At 39.4% G+C, this 18,541-nt stretch overlaps 1 protein-coding gene across 1 annotated transcript in view; it reads right to left on the bottom strand.

Annotated features, from left to right (window-relative positions):
* pitpnc1a (phosphatidylinositol transfer protein cytoplasmic 1a) overlaps positions 1-18,541 on the bottom strand; it is a 40,213-nt gene that overhangs the window by 7,491 nt on the left and 14,181 nt on the right. The window contains exons 2-5 of the mRNA XM_040123643.1: positions 9,575-9,723; positions 5,962-6,050; positions 4,414-4,421; positions 785-856 (exon numbers count right to left, since the gene is read on the bottom strand). Coding sequence (XP_039979577.1) covers positions 785-856; positions 4,414-4,421; positions 5,962-6,050; positions 9,575-9,723 — 318 coding nt within the window. The remainder of the gene's footprint in view (positions 1-784; positions 857-4,413; positions 4,422-5,961; positions 6,051-9,574; positions 9,724-18,541) is intronic.

Raw genomic sequence — 18,541 nt, forward strand, 5'->3', positions numbered from 1 at the left:
CTATTTTCTTTGGCAGCAATGTTCCAAAACATTCACGCCAATAACAACCATTAATATGAACTGAACTGAATAAATTGTTATGTGATGTCTGTGACTTTTAGCTGCTAATGGGGGTGTAACCACAGAACCAGGGCAGGTGGTGAAGTGTTTATGATTCTGTGATTCACTGTGTGTTTTTGCTATTGGTGCTTATCTGTCAGAACTCTTGGTCATTGCCATAACTTTACATAATGATTTCCTTTTTAGTGATATTACAGTTTCAATGTAAAGACATCTGATAGCATTGAAAGATTTAAGGGGTGTGAGAAAAGAAAAGACATTTTTTTTGCAGCAAGGCCACTCACAACTTGGATGTAAATAAAAATAATTAGGGCACTGAAAGACTTGATAACACCATGTGTGTAAAAACCAACTGTTTACAGGAACAACTGCTAATTCTATTCATATTCTTCCCTTAATAAAAAGAGGAGAATAATGAACAAAACCTCACAATTAAATTAAACACAATGGTACAATAAACCTCTGACAAAGCTAATTCACCAGTTCTGATTTGGAGGCTTTGAAACAAGAAGATTGGTGAGAATATGGGAAGGAAAAAAGATTACGCAATAAAACAGACGGAGAGGTCTGCAACAGGGTACTGCCAAATGTACAGGAGGATATTGTGCTGAAAGCTTGAAAAAGCAAATCTGAAATCTGTTGAAAAGCCATGCTGAGATCCCCTCTGTCTTTTCAGAGCTACCCATACAACATGCTTACACATGACACTCTGAGCTCTACTCACATTATCATTGCTCCCTTTGTTGTCCTCGTATTTGGTCTCTATGTGGATGGAAAACTTAGGCAGGAAGGAGCACTGGAGGGGGGGAAAAAAAAAGACGAGACAGTGAGAAATCGATATGGACAGGGATAACTTTGTCAGATGATAATTGCATAGCTTAATGTAGGTTTGGACCAGATCACATCACACAGCTAGAAGATTTCTGTAAACTGATCCACAGGATGAGATGTGAGACTAATTGTGTGTCCACGTCTTTATCGCCATAACCAGATGAGCTATAATGATTATTCTCTCACTGTGTAGATATACAACTGCATTGCACATGCTCCCATTCCACATAAGCAACACTACACACACACACACACACACACACACACACACACACACACACACACACACACACACACACACACACACACACACACACACAAACAGCTCTTAAACACAGCAGTTTGATTAGATTAAAGCTCAACACTTCAAATTATTATACAACCAAAGAGTTGAATACTGGTTATATAAGCTGTTGATGTACAAGCCTGTGTGTGTCTGTCTGTGTGTTTATGTGTGGCACAGCAGGACAGAGACAACACAGTGGATCAATTTTGCCCTGCAGCACTGCAAAGAATGAGCTATAGGGTCGAATGCTTGAAGCTCATGGATTCACCATGAGCTTAGGTGTGTGTGTAAAAAAGGGTGTGCATTGTTATTGTAATTACTGTGCACAGTGCAGTAGTCGGTGCTGCCTAGTCAAGCTTACTGGCCTTGTTAGTCTAAGAAGGAGACAATAAGACAAGTGTGTGTACACGTTGTGTGTTTGTATGACAGAAACTGAAAGCACTAAGATAAGCACATAAACCTTCATCTTGGAGGAGATAAAGTCATTCACAGAAGACTGACTGAGCTATTATTTGACATTATCATTGACTCCATCTAATGGAATCTCCATTAGTATAGACTTCACAGTATGCTCCGCTTTCACGGACTGATGCATTCACATTTCACATGTTGTATTCATGCAGCGATTACTATCCAAAGATGTGGTTTTTGTGCGCTTTCTTTTTCAATATCTTTAATCCGTTATCTTTTTTTTTTTCTTGCAAAAGTTAACCAATGAAATTCCTGCATCTCTAACAGACGCAATGGTGCTTTGAGTGAAGTGCTAAAGTTAACATGCTAAAATGTTCACGTTGACACATCTTACATGCAAATGATTAGCTAAGTACCACAAAGTACCACCAAAATGATTACAATTCATCCTGAGCTGGGCATGAATGTGTGTACCATATTTCATTGCAATCTATCCAATAGTTGTGAAAGCATCGCACTAAAAGACAACCTCTGTCAACCTACTGGTGGCAGGAGAAGTCAGCAGATCACCAAAGTCAGTAGACTTCATCCTGTGTGGACTATAAATTCCTGTATAAAATTGAACGACAATCCATTTAGTAGTTGTTGAGATATCTGAGACTGGACCAGAGTGGTGGACCTAACGACTGACTGTCAGACCAACAGACTGAGAGACCTACTGTATATTGCCATCCTGAGAATAACTGCAATTTGAATGTAACATGACTTTGTAACAAGACTACCTATTTTGTCTAACACAGTCATTGCCACGACCATTCAAGATCTTCATCTTCTGCATCATCACCACCCACTTCGGGCTAACAATAACAAAACATTCACAAGATGAATCAGTCCCGTGAGGCAGTATGACTACACAAGCACCATTAACACATACTATAAATACTTGCTTAATTTACAAGTGGTGCTCTGTCTTGTTAGAGGCTTGTATCTAAATCATGATGATTGCTGATTTGAGAATACTGTGAGTTGCTTTTCAAACCTACAGCATGTTGTACCAAGAAAAGGCTACTATTTTTCACTAACACTCGTATTCTTGAGGTTGTTATGTCAGAAAACGTTATTTGTTCACTTTCATGTGAGCCGGCACGACCTCCTCAAACATCCAGATGTTTCATGTATCTTTGCAGTTACAGGGCAAAAGAACAGCCTGCTGCTGATATTATGTGCGCTTCATTGATGTTTCCTTGCTGCCTTAGACATAAGGCGGGCAGGCTAATGTCCATCTGATGTCACAGAGCAAATCATTAGTGCTTTTCTCAGTGACAGTCGATTAAACTAGGTATACCGCTGAGAGATGTGGGGTTTGTTAATGTCTTCAACTGGAAATTTCCTTGATTAGTTGATATTGACAGGTGGATTTGTGCAGCAGGGATGGAGGTGTTTTATCAAACCATATTGATGAGTAGAGATCTGGGCTCTTACAAGTTGATTTACATTTCAATCTTCATCTTTGGTCCTGAGCTCTGGAGTAGTAAATAATTAATTTGACTTCAAATACGGCTGAAATAGATGACTTTTCATTATCAATTTATCAGACGATTATTTTTTATGATTAACTGCTTGGTCGTTTGGCTTATAAAACATCAGTAACTAGTGAAAAAGAACATTATAAAGACCCACAACACACTAGAAGGATTACATATTGCTACTGGCCTAAGAACACCTGGAGCTTCCCCAGGAGGAGCAAGAGAAGTGGCTGGGTAGAAGAACATCTGGATTAACTGGTTTAGGCTGCTGCCACCATGGTTTAGACTAAATAATTGATGCTGATTACTAATGTTTCCTGGGTGCCCTTTTTAAGAGCCTGTCATCACATTACTTGTATGTACAGTACATTTTACTTCAATTTTCTTTTGCAGTAATTTGAGTGCTATTCTCATTTTTCACAATTATGTACAATACAAAATAACCAACAAAAGGAGAAACGAAACAAAACAAAAAGTAAAAATAAAATATAAATCATTCTGTTTGGATTTAATTGAGATTCCCGATCACACTGGGTTTTTGACTGGTGTGAAATTACGTGTTTCAAATATGGGCTGGTTGTAGGTAAATTGAACTGCATGGAAAATGCTAAAATTTGAGACAAGATTTTGTTTCTATTTTGGATTAGACTTCATTTTTTGTGAGCACAATCTGATGAATGAAGGTCAGAATAATATGATGAATGTCACAAACACATGCAAAACTCTCTCTCACACTCAAACATACTGTAACTATGAAACTTCTGAAATGATAATTTCACATTATGTTAGTCATGCGTATTCTGCTTTACATGATAAGCATACAAGGTAGTTGTGTTTGATATTTCACAATATCTGCGTAACTGAAGAGGTAAACATACCTTTGAAGAAAAGCTGTCATCAGTTATATACTGATGCTAATATTCATTTAGTGCTTCACACGTGCCTTATTCTCATGACATGTTATGAACATCTGAGATGTACCAGTATGTACAGTATCAAATTGCATATGAATACAGAGCCACATGAATACATGTGCCATCATTTAAATGTCAGCCAGATACTATGGATGGTGCAGCAAGATATTTGTATGTCACAGATTCTTCTCCCTCATCTCTGTTGGAGACAGGATTTTATCAGAATAGGCACTTCACACACATCTGTTGTCCGGTGCCAGCGGCATTATGAAAGTGTAGCCACTCTCACATTTAACCTTCACCATACTGATTTACATGTCAGCTGTTTGTATCAAAGTTTTTTTTTGCGTATGTACAGGGGTGCAGACACGTTTAAACTACTCACCGTGTACTCTGACCATATTCCCAGCAGAGGCCATCAGTATAACAGACGGAAATGGGAGGTATGGGAGGGGGTCAGACAGGTAGAAGAGAACAAAGAAATGAAACAGAACGAGAGAGATAAGAAGACAGTAGAGGAGAAAAAAATAATTTCCTTCAAAATTGAAAAAGGACCATTAAGCCTCAGCAATAGCACTTCCTTCCCTCATGAGAGGAGCCCATTTTGTTATGACAGTCCCATTTTTTGAATCTGTGACGCTGCTAATTATTTTATGTGCATGGTTGAAGGCATATTTAGTCACATGTGTCTGCTACATGAACATACTGTACATACAGGAGAGCTGCATGTCCCTGTGAGACTGCTTCCATACGGTTTTGCATGCTTCAGTGCTCAGAGTTACTGAAAGCTCAAAATAACAATGACGTAATGTGATAGTCTATTACCTGTCAGTATTTTGTGACATTTAAAGCAGTTCTTCCTCTGTTTAAATGTTTGATACACTTTCAAAAGCTGTATGAGAGACTGTAATGGTGAGACTTTAAATGAAACACTTTACAGGACTCCCTCATATTTAGGATGACTGAAGAAAAACTTCAACACAGCTGTCTGCCATAGGTACAAATATCAACACCACCATGGCATCAACAGATGATAAAAACCACCACTTAAAGTGTCAGGTGTACTGATTGTGTCACAATAACATATGACATAATATGTCATTGAAAAGCTGCCATTATGGCGCGGTCATTTTTATTTATTTATATCAACATATCTTTTAAACTTTTGAGACTGGTGCTGCAAAAACAAAGGTAGTAAAAAACAAAAAAAAAAGGCAACGCATTTTTGTGTGCAGGGGGTCATGTCATCACTAGTTTGCTGCTGTACCCACTATGGGGTGCTCTGAATTAAAGCATCCCTTTTAAATGAAGCAGCAGCAAAATAGTGATGCAACTTGTTTAAGTCAAATCATGTTCGATTGTCAGACACAAACTACAATAAAAAAAGCACATATGTGAGGGTGTCTTAAACTTGTGTTCATGTCTAGCCTTACACTTCAGTCTTTATCTTTCAGTTAAACCTGCCCATCCTCTCCCCATCACTTGCACCATTCCTCCTGACCTCTGTCTCTCCACCTCCCCTCCCTTCTGCTCATGGTGGATTGGGTTGAACAGAATATTGCTTCCATATCCTTTTGCCCTCACAATGATCCCATATAATGGCTGCCAGCAGGTGAACAGAGCCACATTTCTAGAGACCTGCAGAAAATGGAAGTCTGTGTGTGTGCGTATGTTTGTGTGTGTGTGTGTGTGTGTGTGTGTGTGTTGTTCTTGTAAAAATCACCAGAAAGCCATGTTATTACAGAGAGAGATCCTTTCGTGAGACATTGGTTTTCTACCAAACTGATGCTTATTTTTGTTACATAATATAATGTACTGTAGATAATAATAGCTTGACAAATGTGTATGAAAACATATGCCATTACATGAATGTTTGTACTTTTTGAATGTACATTGACGATAAAAGCACAGGGATGTGTAATTAAAGCATTACCTGTTATAGTGTATGGGTAATAGTTCCAAGCCTTCTCTGTGACGTAGAAAATTTTAGGGACCACTGCTCTGGCCCAACTGGGCAGCTTGCTGAAACAGAGAGAAAAAAAGGGAGGATGGATTAGTGAATGGAAGGAGGAGAAGAATAAAAAAGGGGGAGAAAAGCGAGAGGTTTAATGAGACAAATAGCTTGTATGCTGTGCAGTCAAAGTAGTCCTCTCCTAACGTTTCACCACTTTTTTCCTTGGCTTTATCACTCAGGATAGGCAATGATAAGCATCCAGCTATTTGCAGCCATTATTGAAGCCATACAAGGCTGCCATGATGGCCCCTGGAGAAGTTGATTACATTGATTACACCCTGGACACTGCAGCGGAGTCTCACCATAGCTTGGACTGTGATAGATCTAGGGGGGGCATGGAGGGTGGAAAATACAGAGAACTAGCTATTACTCAGTACAAATGGAGTCTAAATGCTGACAGTTGCAGCCAAGTAGCCGATCACCTTACTGGGCGCCCAATTAAAAAGGGAAACGACTGCTGAAAGAGGGGAACAGGGGAAAAACTTGGTTTAGGTGGAGGGAAATTGCCATGCCATAGAGTGAGGAATGAATGAATTCACAAGTGAAGAGAGCAGAATTCCTTCTACAACTTTGATTCTTTTAACAAGGGAACAGTCCTGATTGGCAATGGATGCTGAGAGAAAAAGTGAGTGCAGACTGTCTCATTTTTGAGTCCCATCAGAAACTGCAGCCCAAATCACAGTTGGTCCAGATTTCTACTGACTGAATATCAGCTTATCAAGCATGGCAAATAGCACCATAGTTGGACCCAAGCCATCATTATGTTGTACCAAATTTCACTTTTCAATTCCCACATTACTACCTTCTTCCCTTCTTCTTCTGTGTTAAGTAGTGGCAAGTGAATGCAGAGATTATACCAATTTGTAACTGTGAGTCTGTATGGGCCACCGGGACATGAAACCGACAGTTCCCTTGGTCTCCCTGCATTGGCCTGTCAAACAGCCAGGGGAGTGTCCAGACACAGCACAGTGGTCACATGTCCTCACACTGTCTTGACTACGAGCCACACACACACGCACGCGCGTGCATGCACAGACTGCAGCTTTGAGATGATAACAGGTGGTAGGTGGGTGGAGAGAGGCAGGCGCGGCGTCCGACAGAGACTGCTCAAATTATCCATCACTTACACTGACCTCAACTCCTACTGCCCACACACACGGTAACATTCAGACATGCATGCCATTATACACACACGTGCGCGCGTGCATAACAGCACAAAACCTTCCTCTCCTCTGAGTTTGTCAATGACACTTTACTTTTCCCAAGGGCCCATTTACTTGTCACTTCTAACCACAAAACCTCCCCCTCTCTGCCTCTCACTATGTTTCTCCATGTGGCTCTCTTTTCATCTCTGTCTCATTGTCTTACTTTTGGGTATGACTGACCCAGTTCTCTGTGTGTCAGTGTTTTATTCTGCTCAGTGTGGACTTCTTTTTACAACAGGAGAAGAAATGAAAATGAAATTCTGATGAAATACTTTGTGGCAACTGTCCAGGACTATGAACAGAATGAAAGAGAACCATATGAAATCAACCCCAAACTATCTTTTCATTATTGTAAAGATAGGCAACTTTTTTGCTTTATACCTCTAATGTAATATTTATATTAATTGGCACCTAAAATGGCTAAATAAGTTTGGATACCTATTTTATGTCATAGTTTCATCTGATTTATCCTCTTCTAACACTACACATTATCTCCTTGGGTTGAAGTCAGCTACCATGGAAGAAAATGCCTGCCTCCACCGTTGTTATGTCTCTTGTTCCATTATTCAGTGTAAGCATAGCCCAGTGTATCCCCGGTCCCCTAGAAACTAGGTTTATATAGTATTAAGTTGTTTTCCCAATTGTGTGATGAATATAGTCCTGGAAACAACTCAGTGAATAATTATACCTTGTAAAACTGAACTGTTAAAACCTTCATCCATTTCAGTGCTGCCTAAATGCCCATATGTCCCACCTTGGTTCATGTCGGCAAGTGCTTGAGCAAAACGCTGAATCTATATCAGCTCAAGTGCGCGTCTCTGCATGCAGCTGACCCCGTGCTCTGATCTGTCTATGGAAATCAATAGTTTCAAATTACATTACTTAGATGGGAGATGGCTATATTGATGGATTTGTGCTCCTGCCAACTGTTTTCTGTGGATTTATTGGACTTATTGGACCGGGTGATGATAGGCCTACAGTAACTGGCCAAGAGCTAACTGATTTATTGCTGTAGAAGTAAGCCATGCAATGAGTAATGCACCAAAACCAGCTAAGATTAAAAACATTCATGCTGGGAAAGAGAAAACCAGTGGAACATTTGAGGTCTGTATTATTCATGATGTTTATACACAATACACTCACCGTCAACTTTATTAGGTCCAGCTGCATAGTGTAATGCAAAGCATTACAACTGTTCTGCCATAATGTTTCCTTTCATGATGCCTATAATGTTCAGTTCTCATTGATACCTACATAGAGCTGTTAATCACATTTCAAAGAGTACCAAAGACCACTGAGTGTAAAAACTTTTAGCAGTTTATCCCTGATATAAACTTACAGGTTACTATTTAAAATCCATGTTTCAATTGTTTCCAAGCTTTAGTATTCTTCTCAAATTCATCTATTCTCTTTGTCTACATCTCAACCTTTGTAGTCGTTATAGATTTAATAAGGGAAATTAATGAGGTGCTGAGCCAGGCTGAGTCACCCTATCAGTGTATTCAATGAATGGTCCTAGTCCATAATATTGTGTATGAATATACAAAATATTATTTATGCTGAAATGCGGCACAGAAAAAATTTTTCATGTGCATGATGAGGAGGCCACACTTCAGACTTCAGACAGCCTAATTCATTTGTAATCTGCATAACAGAAAATCAAATACTCAATTTCACGCTTATCAAGTTTAACAAAGCACAGGGTCCGTTATGAGCTGGAAAATAGTCTTGGAGAGAGATGAAAAGGGACACCTAACTACATTTTTCCCTTGCTCATTCGAGAAACAAAAGAGCAGCTTGCACAATGATATTTGATATTTGCTTATGTTATGATTATCGTAAGATAAGCAAAATGTGACTATTTATACTCAGCTATTTGTTTTAATAAGAGGGCTTACAGATGTACGCATCATTAGTCACCTAACGAATGGCTAATATATGTGTTAACACCAAGGATTGCTACAAGGATGAGTGGCAGCCATGCAGTGAAAAAATGTCACATCATCTTTTCTTTGTCAAACCTCTCCAGACAGCTTTATCAGCAGCAGCCTGAAGAATGGTTACTTGCGATTAAATGCTGAGGAATTTTTAGTGTGATATGAAATACAATAGAATATTAGATATAATGGATATAAAATAGATATAACAGAAAATAAAGTCTACAGCAAGATGTGTGGGCTCTGATGTTTCTGTGGTTATAGTCAAAGACAGGTTTTGCCTTTGGGGATCAATGGAGTATATAAAAAAAAAAACAAATTCATACATCATGAAAATAATTTATTTGATTAAACTGAAGATATGGTACATGGCAAAAGAAAGACACTCACTTGTTGAGGTAGATTCGTTTCTCGGTGAACTGGCCTGGTCCATGCTCGGGGTCCTCATATGGCTCATTCTGGACCACCTCCACTCCCTCCCCGCGTTCACTCTGTTCATGACTGTGTTTACTGATCATATACAGCTGGCCAATTCGGTACTGAAAGACAGACATGACACAAACAAACAGAGAAGCCTGATATTAGATTGATTGTTTTATTATATCTAGTGAGATGATTAAGGTAGGAGGAAGAGGTCAACCTGACATATTAACATTGTTATGGCAACAAACTGTCCTTATAGGTAAGTATCTCGGGTACAGTTCTAATGAGGGTGCTTTGAATGGAAAGAATATGTTCTTGCTTGAAGTCCAACAGTTGACGCAATGGTATAATTTCATAGCTGCCGTAAAAATAAACGCAGAAGGGAAAATACCAGGATTACAGCTCACACCATATGGTCATGACACCTGGGGACAGTCGCCATAGTGAAAGAAAGCTGGGGGATTAGGAGCTGTCTGCAGCATAGTGACAAAGGCCTCATATCAGGTCAGGACCAAGCAGCACAACACTAATAATGGCAGCAGCAGCAGCCAGTTTGGTGAACCTCTCCCACGGCCCCTTATTACACCTCAGTCAACAACCACAATCTTTCACTCTCTTTCACTCATCACTGACAGACCCACTTGGCCCAATGACAATGTCACTCTTGGCCGCCTTGACAGATTGGACTGGGGTGTCACATGGGAACTATTTTCCATACATTTGGAAAACGACAGGCGTTGTAGTGAAACTGCTCCACAACGAAGATTTCCAAATGCTAGTAAGCCTATTTCCGGGCTGGGGAAATCGATATGGCCCTGATGGTGACTTATGCCGCTGTGTTGGAATGCCAAGGGGTCATGTAGGACTCGACTGCGCCCCCACCCAACAAACACACACACACACACACACACACACACACACACACACACACACACACACACACACACACACACACACACACACACACACACACACACACACACACAGATCCAACCAAGGACAGCTATGTTAAGCTAATGGAAAAAAAGACAACGACTGCCTGGGATGTTGACTTGTGACTCTACAATCAGCCACAAAAAGCAAGGAATGCAGAGAAGAGAAATGTGATAGTGTAGTGGAAAAAAAAGCCAAGTCAGTGTGTACCAGTAAACAAGCTCAGGTTGTAACCTATATGACATTGCCAACTTTTTCCATCTGTCGCCCATGAGAGAAAAGCAAGGGTCTGCAACAAACTATTCCCACCTGGAATGTTGATGTGTTTCTGACTGAACAGCTGTTTGAATCTGGCATTATTTTCTTGCTGCACTGACAGTCACGAGCCCGGCATAAAAGAGGAGGACCCTGTGTTTAGTCACACACAAACACATATTTGTGCTCACATTTAGATCTGAAATGATTAGTAGATCAATCGATCAACTGAACAAAAAGGCCAAACATTCTGTGGTGCCAGCTTCTCAAATGTGAGAAATTTCCTGAGAATTTTTGGAGTAAATTTGAATTTGAATATTTTTGGCTTTTGGACTGTTGGTCGAACAATACAAGATGTTTTAAGACATCACCTTGTGCTTTAAGACTTTGTGAGGGGCATTTTTTCACTGTTTTCAGATCATTTATAGATGAATTGATTAATCAAAAAAATAACTGGCAGATTAATCGCTAATGAAAATAATCAATCTGTTGCACCCAAGCAGTAAATGTATGAATGATGTGTGCATAAACAATATGGAATAAAATGCTGAAGATGGACCAAACCATGTTAACAGCTCACGAAAAAGGGCTTACTCTCTATAATAACTTAAAGGTGCTCTACAGTTTTATTTCTTAAGAATGGATTAAATGAGTACACGTGTGTGAAAGGATAGCTTGTAGTGATGAACCCACTGACAAAGGCTCATGACAAACACATATTGTATAAATAACACTGACGGAGAGGAATAGCAGTAACAAGGTGAAACTAACCACCGGAGACGTAGCATCAGCTGCTGAACTAGTAAAACTAATCTTTGTCACTGTGTTTGCAAAAGCAAGTTAGTTATTTCAAAGAGCAAGTAATAGTTGTATTGACTTTACATTATTTTATCCCTCCACTGTAATTCATCACAGCATTACAGTGTTGTTGGTTGAATAGTTCGGGCAACCTGTATGTGATGTATCCTGTAAATGTCTTTTGGGTGAGAGAAATGGAGAGTTCATGACATTCAGACAGCTAAGAGGAGGAGGATGTTTCCGTACAAATCAATGCAATCAATCACTGCATTTCTGGCGCTTACTGTTTGAGCAGAAAGTACAACACAGATGATGAGATGACAGACTGTTGAACAAATCTCGCCGCTGGATGAAAAGCATCAAGGCTTAGTACCACTTGAGAGGACCGCTGATCACACTGATGGTTAACAACAGTGTATTAACATTAAGCACCATCTTTATTGTTTCCCCCTTGGCTCATTCAGGGATCAGAAATACTGTGAAAACTCTGTCTTTCCTACCCCCGCCCCTGTATTCTGCCCCTGTCTGCTGTCTACCTGAGAGCTGTAGTTGATTGGAATTATGCCTCTCTAAATGTTTCTATGAACCTATTCATAGAACAGTTTTACTGGTAATTGTAGGTTGCAGCGGTTTACAGAATATTGAACTTTTCCTTTAACAAGGGGATAATGAAAATGCAACAATGATATGGTAATATCAGTTCAACAAAGTAACGGCAGCAATGTCCTGGTTACATTTAAACGTCGTCCCAGACAAATGGGAATTAATTAATTAATTGAAACAAATCGTGATATATGGAAAAAATTCAAGATATATGCTGATTGCCACTTACACATGCAACTGAGTCAACCTTGCTTAATATGGAAATATAAAATGTAAAATACCATTTAAAGATGAACGCACTGAGCATACTGTGACTAAACTCTCTTCTGGCTCTCTGTTCTAACACAACAGCAGGTGGTGGGGAGCTTCGGTCATTGTGCTACAGCTAAGGAGTGTGTTACTGTGAGTGTACATAAGAATCCTGACACACACACAAACACACTTACACACACATGAGACAATACCAGACACACTGCTAAGATGTAATTAAAATTCAATCACAAACAGAGTGATTACTACTTTGAGAGCTCAGTATTCTTGGATAATTGACTGGGCTCCCGTCGAGATAAATAGCTTCTGCGGTTTGATGTCCATTTTAGGCTCTGGCGTGTGTGTGTGTTTGTGTGTATGTTAATTAATGAGAGAAAGCAAAAGAGATGGAAAGATCTTTATCTGCACGCACACATATGAAAAACATGCAGATAGTCTTTATCTAACCCAGTACTCATACAATGGGGATCAATAAAGTCTAAATAATTATTAAAATTATTGGCCCAGTTAATGTGGCAATCACTGTATAATCATTTATAAGTGAAATGTACAATTCCTTGACAGTATACTGATTTATACTGAGCATTATTAGTACCTGGCGTTTAACATACAATGTGTGTAAAACACAAAGTCTCCAACTCAGAGTTATTCCCTACAAAGTACCATCATTTACTACATCTGTGCGAAATCCATCCATATTGTTTTATCTCATCTGCCCATATGGTGGATGAATTATTTTAACATCAGAAGGCACACACAGATATAGACACCCTGCCTCTCGCAGCAGATGCATACAAACACTGGCCAAAAGAAAATGTCCAATATGTATATGGAAACATATTTATTTATGCTGGCAAAGGTTAATCCTAATAAATCAAACCATTTGCTAACAAACATATTCCAAAACTTGGACCACAAATGTATTCTGTATTTGGAATGATTAACACTGCAGTAGTAGATGTATCTTTAAAAATCAATAGCCATTTAAGCTTAAAACAACAGTTATCTCTCCTCAGAATTCCCTAACTTCACATTTTGTTCCCTTGTACCTACATGCATGTTTCAGTATGTACTGTACTGATACACCATTACTGCAAAAAATTATGCTGTAAATTGAGAAGAATTATGCTGTACGATGAATGCTGTTATCAAACGAATTAGCATCATAATCTAAACTCATACTGAATAAGGATATCAGGCGACATATTACATATGGATATGTGGGTGTACAGCACATGTCAATAATTCCATCTGCATCAAACAGTTGTAATATCTTCCAGCAGATGAAACACACATTGCAACACTGTATGTGTGTGAGAGGGCTACCGCCATTTACTTCTTCATCTTACAGACCACCATCCTGGTAAACAGACAAGTGCTAAATATCAGGCATCAGATGATAGAGTGCCATTAAAAATATCATCAGGAGGCCTGGTGCGGAAGTGCACAAGCTCATACGCTGCCGTAAATGGCAGTTTTTCATCAGGGAAGAGCTGTGTCAGGGGTGTGGGAGTAACACAGAAGACCTCTGACATAAAGAAAAACATGTAAATAGGATGAATCCACAGAAAGTTTAATTTAGTTAAATCTATCCGTACATCAGACATGACAGATCTCACAGTATGTGTGGTGGGAAAACATTGAAGAAAATGTCAGGACCAAAATATTATTTAATGCTTGCATAATAACCATAAAGCTCTCCCAAAATTTGTAAGAGTAAGAAAAGTAAAAAATAGACAACATCAGGGCAATAAAATCAAATCACAGCCATGTTGTTTTGATTAGAAAGATCTGTGTCTTAGCTTTTTACATGGACCACACAACTTATGGCTCATCGCAGCTGAAAAAAGAGATACAGGGGTTTTGTCAAATATGGAGAAAACATTCCTGAATGAAGTGATTTAGAACTGCTTACTGCCTGACCTCAGGAATCAACTCAATTTGAAACCAGACAACAGAGATATGAAGGGAAGCCTACCGAGAAATGTATATAACTTATTGAGGCCTTCATTTGGGGGATAAAGCTCACCTCTTGCCAAATAGAGTGGCAAAGTGGCAAAGAGCCAAGTAAAGTAGATTAGGAGTGAGAACTTACTGCTCTGTGGTCTGATGCATGGCTGGCAGATCATAACAGATCAGTGTCACCACTAAAACGCTAATGAAAGATAAATTTCCTAAAGTAAGGAGATAGTTTCAAAAGATGATAGTAATTCCTCAATTCCTTAACCCAGACAAAGTTACCTCACTTTGCAAAATTTTTTTTTCAGCCTTGAGCTCTAAAACTGTCATGTTTTTTTCCACAAGGACTAAAGAACAAGAACACTCGCACGCGTTAAACTCTGCTATCTCAGCACAAATGTGGGCACGCTACTGAGAGAGAGTGTATAAAGTATGACTGACTGTATTTCCTCTATTTGTGCTGATTCAGTAAAATGTGAAGGTGAATGTTAACTCGTCTGTAATAGTTTGATAAATTCACATGCCGTAGTAGTGACACTGGCAGTGTAGGAGGATGCCAAGGATTGCAGCCTGCTAGAGGAAGCAATGTGTTGTGGTAGCTCAACACTAGTGTCTGCTGTGCCACAAAAATGGTCAAAGCCTTTCCTAATTTCATGGCCTCACTTTGGTATTCAGTCTGCCAGTCTAGCAGCCATGAGTAATGGGGAGTGACAGCTCTGAGAGCAATATAACCTAGTGCCAATGCCTTTTCTTCAGGAAGAACAGCAGGTTCAATTTCTACCGAAGAGGCTCACAGTATGCCTTTTGCATTTTGAATGATGGTTGCTTGCTACCTCAGGTCAACCTCAATTGAAAGGTATTGTCTAAAGTCAAAAATCTATTGCAAGAATTCATTATGCAGCAGTTGATTTATAATACAGTATGTAACACACACAAAAAAATGCTATGGCAAGCCATCTTACACAACATGTACAGATGTATTTAATTCTGCCCTTCTTAATGTACTTTAACTCCAAAAGGAAACCAAACTCGAATGGATGGAACAGACCACATACTGTAGATCCTATGTTTTAGGCTAATCATTTTTTTTGCTTTTTAAAGGGAAAATTTAAGGTAAAGTTTGAGGTAGGAATGGAAAATATAAACAACTGTGTGTCATAAAATTACCCATTAAAGGACCAATACATTCCTAATATATATACTGTCTAACTACCACTATTTTGATGAAGAACAGCATTAGACATTTGTATAGATATCATTTTAATATAACCAGTTACTGAGTCAAGACTTTTGCCTATATCTCAGTACACTGAAAATCAATGGAATTTCATTTGTGGAACTCAAAATGAACATCACATTGTGACATTTACACTCAATTTAGTTTTGGTAACAAATAAAATGTTATTATGAATGGATTGAAGTGAATATAATACCAGCCCTAATAAGCACAGAGAGGTATTCTTGAAGCCACTAGCCAGAAGCAAGAGCATGTTACATAAACTTTGTCAAAGACGTGTGGTGGGGTGTAACTTATTAATACCGATTGCTTGAGGTGGGAGAGAGCACTCTCCTGACATGCCTCTCTCTCTCTACCTGTTTTCTTGTTCTCTTCCTCTCCTACCGGTCTTCTCATCCTGCATCTCTGCAGTGTCTGAGGTCACTGAACCAAATATTACATAACGTCAAGATCACTCACTACGGATCACTCCACTGTGCATCAGCTTTACTCCCTGCCTGGCTGCACACTGGGTGGCCTGCTGAAGTAGAAGGGTGGGAGAGGACTGGATTGAGGTAGAATGTCAAAGAGACGTAGGGAAGATGAGCAGGAATAAGAGAGCAAAAAGAAGGCAGTGCTACTGAAGAGGGAAGTTTAGGAAACTGACAGACTGATGAGCCATTACATAAGAGGACTTGACTAAGGACAGCTGTCTGTCTCTCCCCACTTCTCCTATTCATCTTCTGATTTATACTCTCTTCCTTGATGCATGTTATCTTCTCCTTCAAAATTTTCTCTACTGAAAGCAGTGCATCCCCTTAACTCCTTACTTCAAACACCACAATTACACCTTTGACAATATATCAAAGCTTGTTTTTAACACACTTCAGACCATGACTGGACTAGCAGTGACAGCAGAGGTTATAATAGTCTTATTATCATCATCATTATTATTATAATTCATCTTTATGCGAACCCTGCATTGTGCTATGTTCTCTTTAATCCAAACCCCCCCCAATCCAACCGGTAGAGGCAGACGGCCACCCACCATGAGCCGGGTTCTGTTTATGGTTTCTTCCACTTAAAAGCACAGCCAAGTGCTTACTCCTGGGGGAATGTTGGGTCTCCGTAAATATAACTATAAAGAATACAGTCTAGACCTACTCTCTATGAAAAGTGCCCTGAGACAACTTCTGTTATGATTTGATGCTATATATGTTATTTTTTAAGGATTGTTGATGCAAGACAAATTCCTTCATTTATAAGAAAAGGAAATGTTATTGAATCACTGTCGTGTATGTTCAAGTGTATGTTTTCAAGAAATTTAAGGCATGGAAATTAATTTGTCATTAGGCTGTAATTTTTTGGCTTTTAGGTAAATGTCAAGTAGTGGATTGATTTTCATGACATTTGGTACAGAGATCAATGGTGCCCAAAGGATTAGCAAATGCTAGCATGCTAACACACTAAGCCAAGATGGTGAAAATATTACAGTGTTATACCTGATAATTGTTAGCACTTTGGTATAATGATTGCAGGGTTTAACTCAAAGCACCACCGTGCCTAACAATATTCTCAAAGAGCTGCTAGCATGGCTGTAGACTCTTAGACTTGTCTTTCTGATATTTGCATATTCAAAAACCAGTAAGAAAAAAAGTATCTTTTAGCATTTGGTGTATGTTTAATTGCTGACACCCTTTGATGTTGGTTCATTTACTGAGATCCTGAAGTGCAGAGAGTGTTCTACGGATGAGTAGAGCCTGGAAGATGGGATCGATTTTTGTGTGATATGAGAGGAAAGTCAGATTCCCGCATCCCAGAAACTCTGAAACCTCTGAGGCTTCTCACAGTGAACTAGTAAGAGGCATCAGTCAAAGAGAGAAAGATAGAGAGAACCTCATCATCTATCACATTTTCACCTCCATTTTTCAGAGAATTAAGCCTTGTGTAAGAACCAGGTGTTTTTTTGTACAGTCCTCATTCTGTTGTTTGATAAACAAGTCTCCTTACATATTATGTAAGTCTTTTGTCCCCTCTTTTGGTACAGCTTGAATTTCATGTTGCTTGGGGAAAACCATCTCATTTATTATGCATAGTGTACTTCTTACAGCGCTGCTGAGATAGAGAGAGATGGGAAACGGTGAGCACGAAAAGCAGAGCAAGAGAGGAAGAATGAGAGAGATAGGGAATGACATAAAGTGTTATCTTGGTCTGGTCTTGCATATAATATCAGCCTCTCCATATACTTGTCACTACCTCAATTTTGTCTGCCTTAGTGGAGCCAAATGTAGGCCGAGAAAGCTGTGCATACCCATTGCTTATGGGAAAGGGCAAGTTAAAGGCTCAACATAGATGAAGAAGCAATTGCAAAAAGAGAAGCCTGTTACAAACCTAAGATGTTGGCATGGGGATAGTTAAGGTGAAGTTTAACAAGTTATAGCATGAAGATGTTACCCACGGAAAGTCTCTGCTCCTCCCTCTCTACACTGTATATACTGCATGCATATATATGTATATATATATATATAAATAGAGAGCAGCTAAGGAATATGTGTCAGGGAAAGAGTCAAACTGAAACTGACAGCCATGTCACTTGGATTTGTTTTTGATAAAAGTTATAGGCATTGGTCGGATTTCTGGCGGGCAGACTTCTACCGCATAAGATTCCTGGTCTAAGTGGTCCACCACACCTTGCCAAGCCTAATAAACCTCCACACATGGGGCAAGGCGGAAACACCTTCCTGCCCTTGCTGTGCTGGGAGAGGGTCACTTCACCATCTCCTCAGCAGCTGCCCCAAAGCCACAGATGATGGACCCTACCACTGGTGCCATGACCAGGTGCTCAAGGCAACTGTAGAAGTGGTCGCCATGGCATTACAATCCAACATCTGAGAGATGTA

Source organism: Xiphias gladius, chromosome 3 (assembly GCF_016859285.1).
Source record: "Xiphias gladius isolate SHS-SW01 ecotype Sanya breed wild chromosome 3, ASM1685928v1, whole genome shotgun sequence".
NCBI lineage: Eukaryota > Metazoa > Chordata > Actinopteri > Istiophoriformes > Xiphiidae > Xiphias > Xiphias gladius.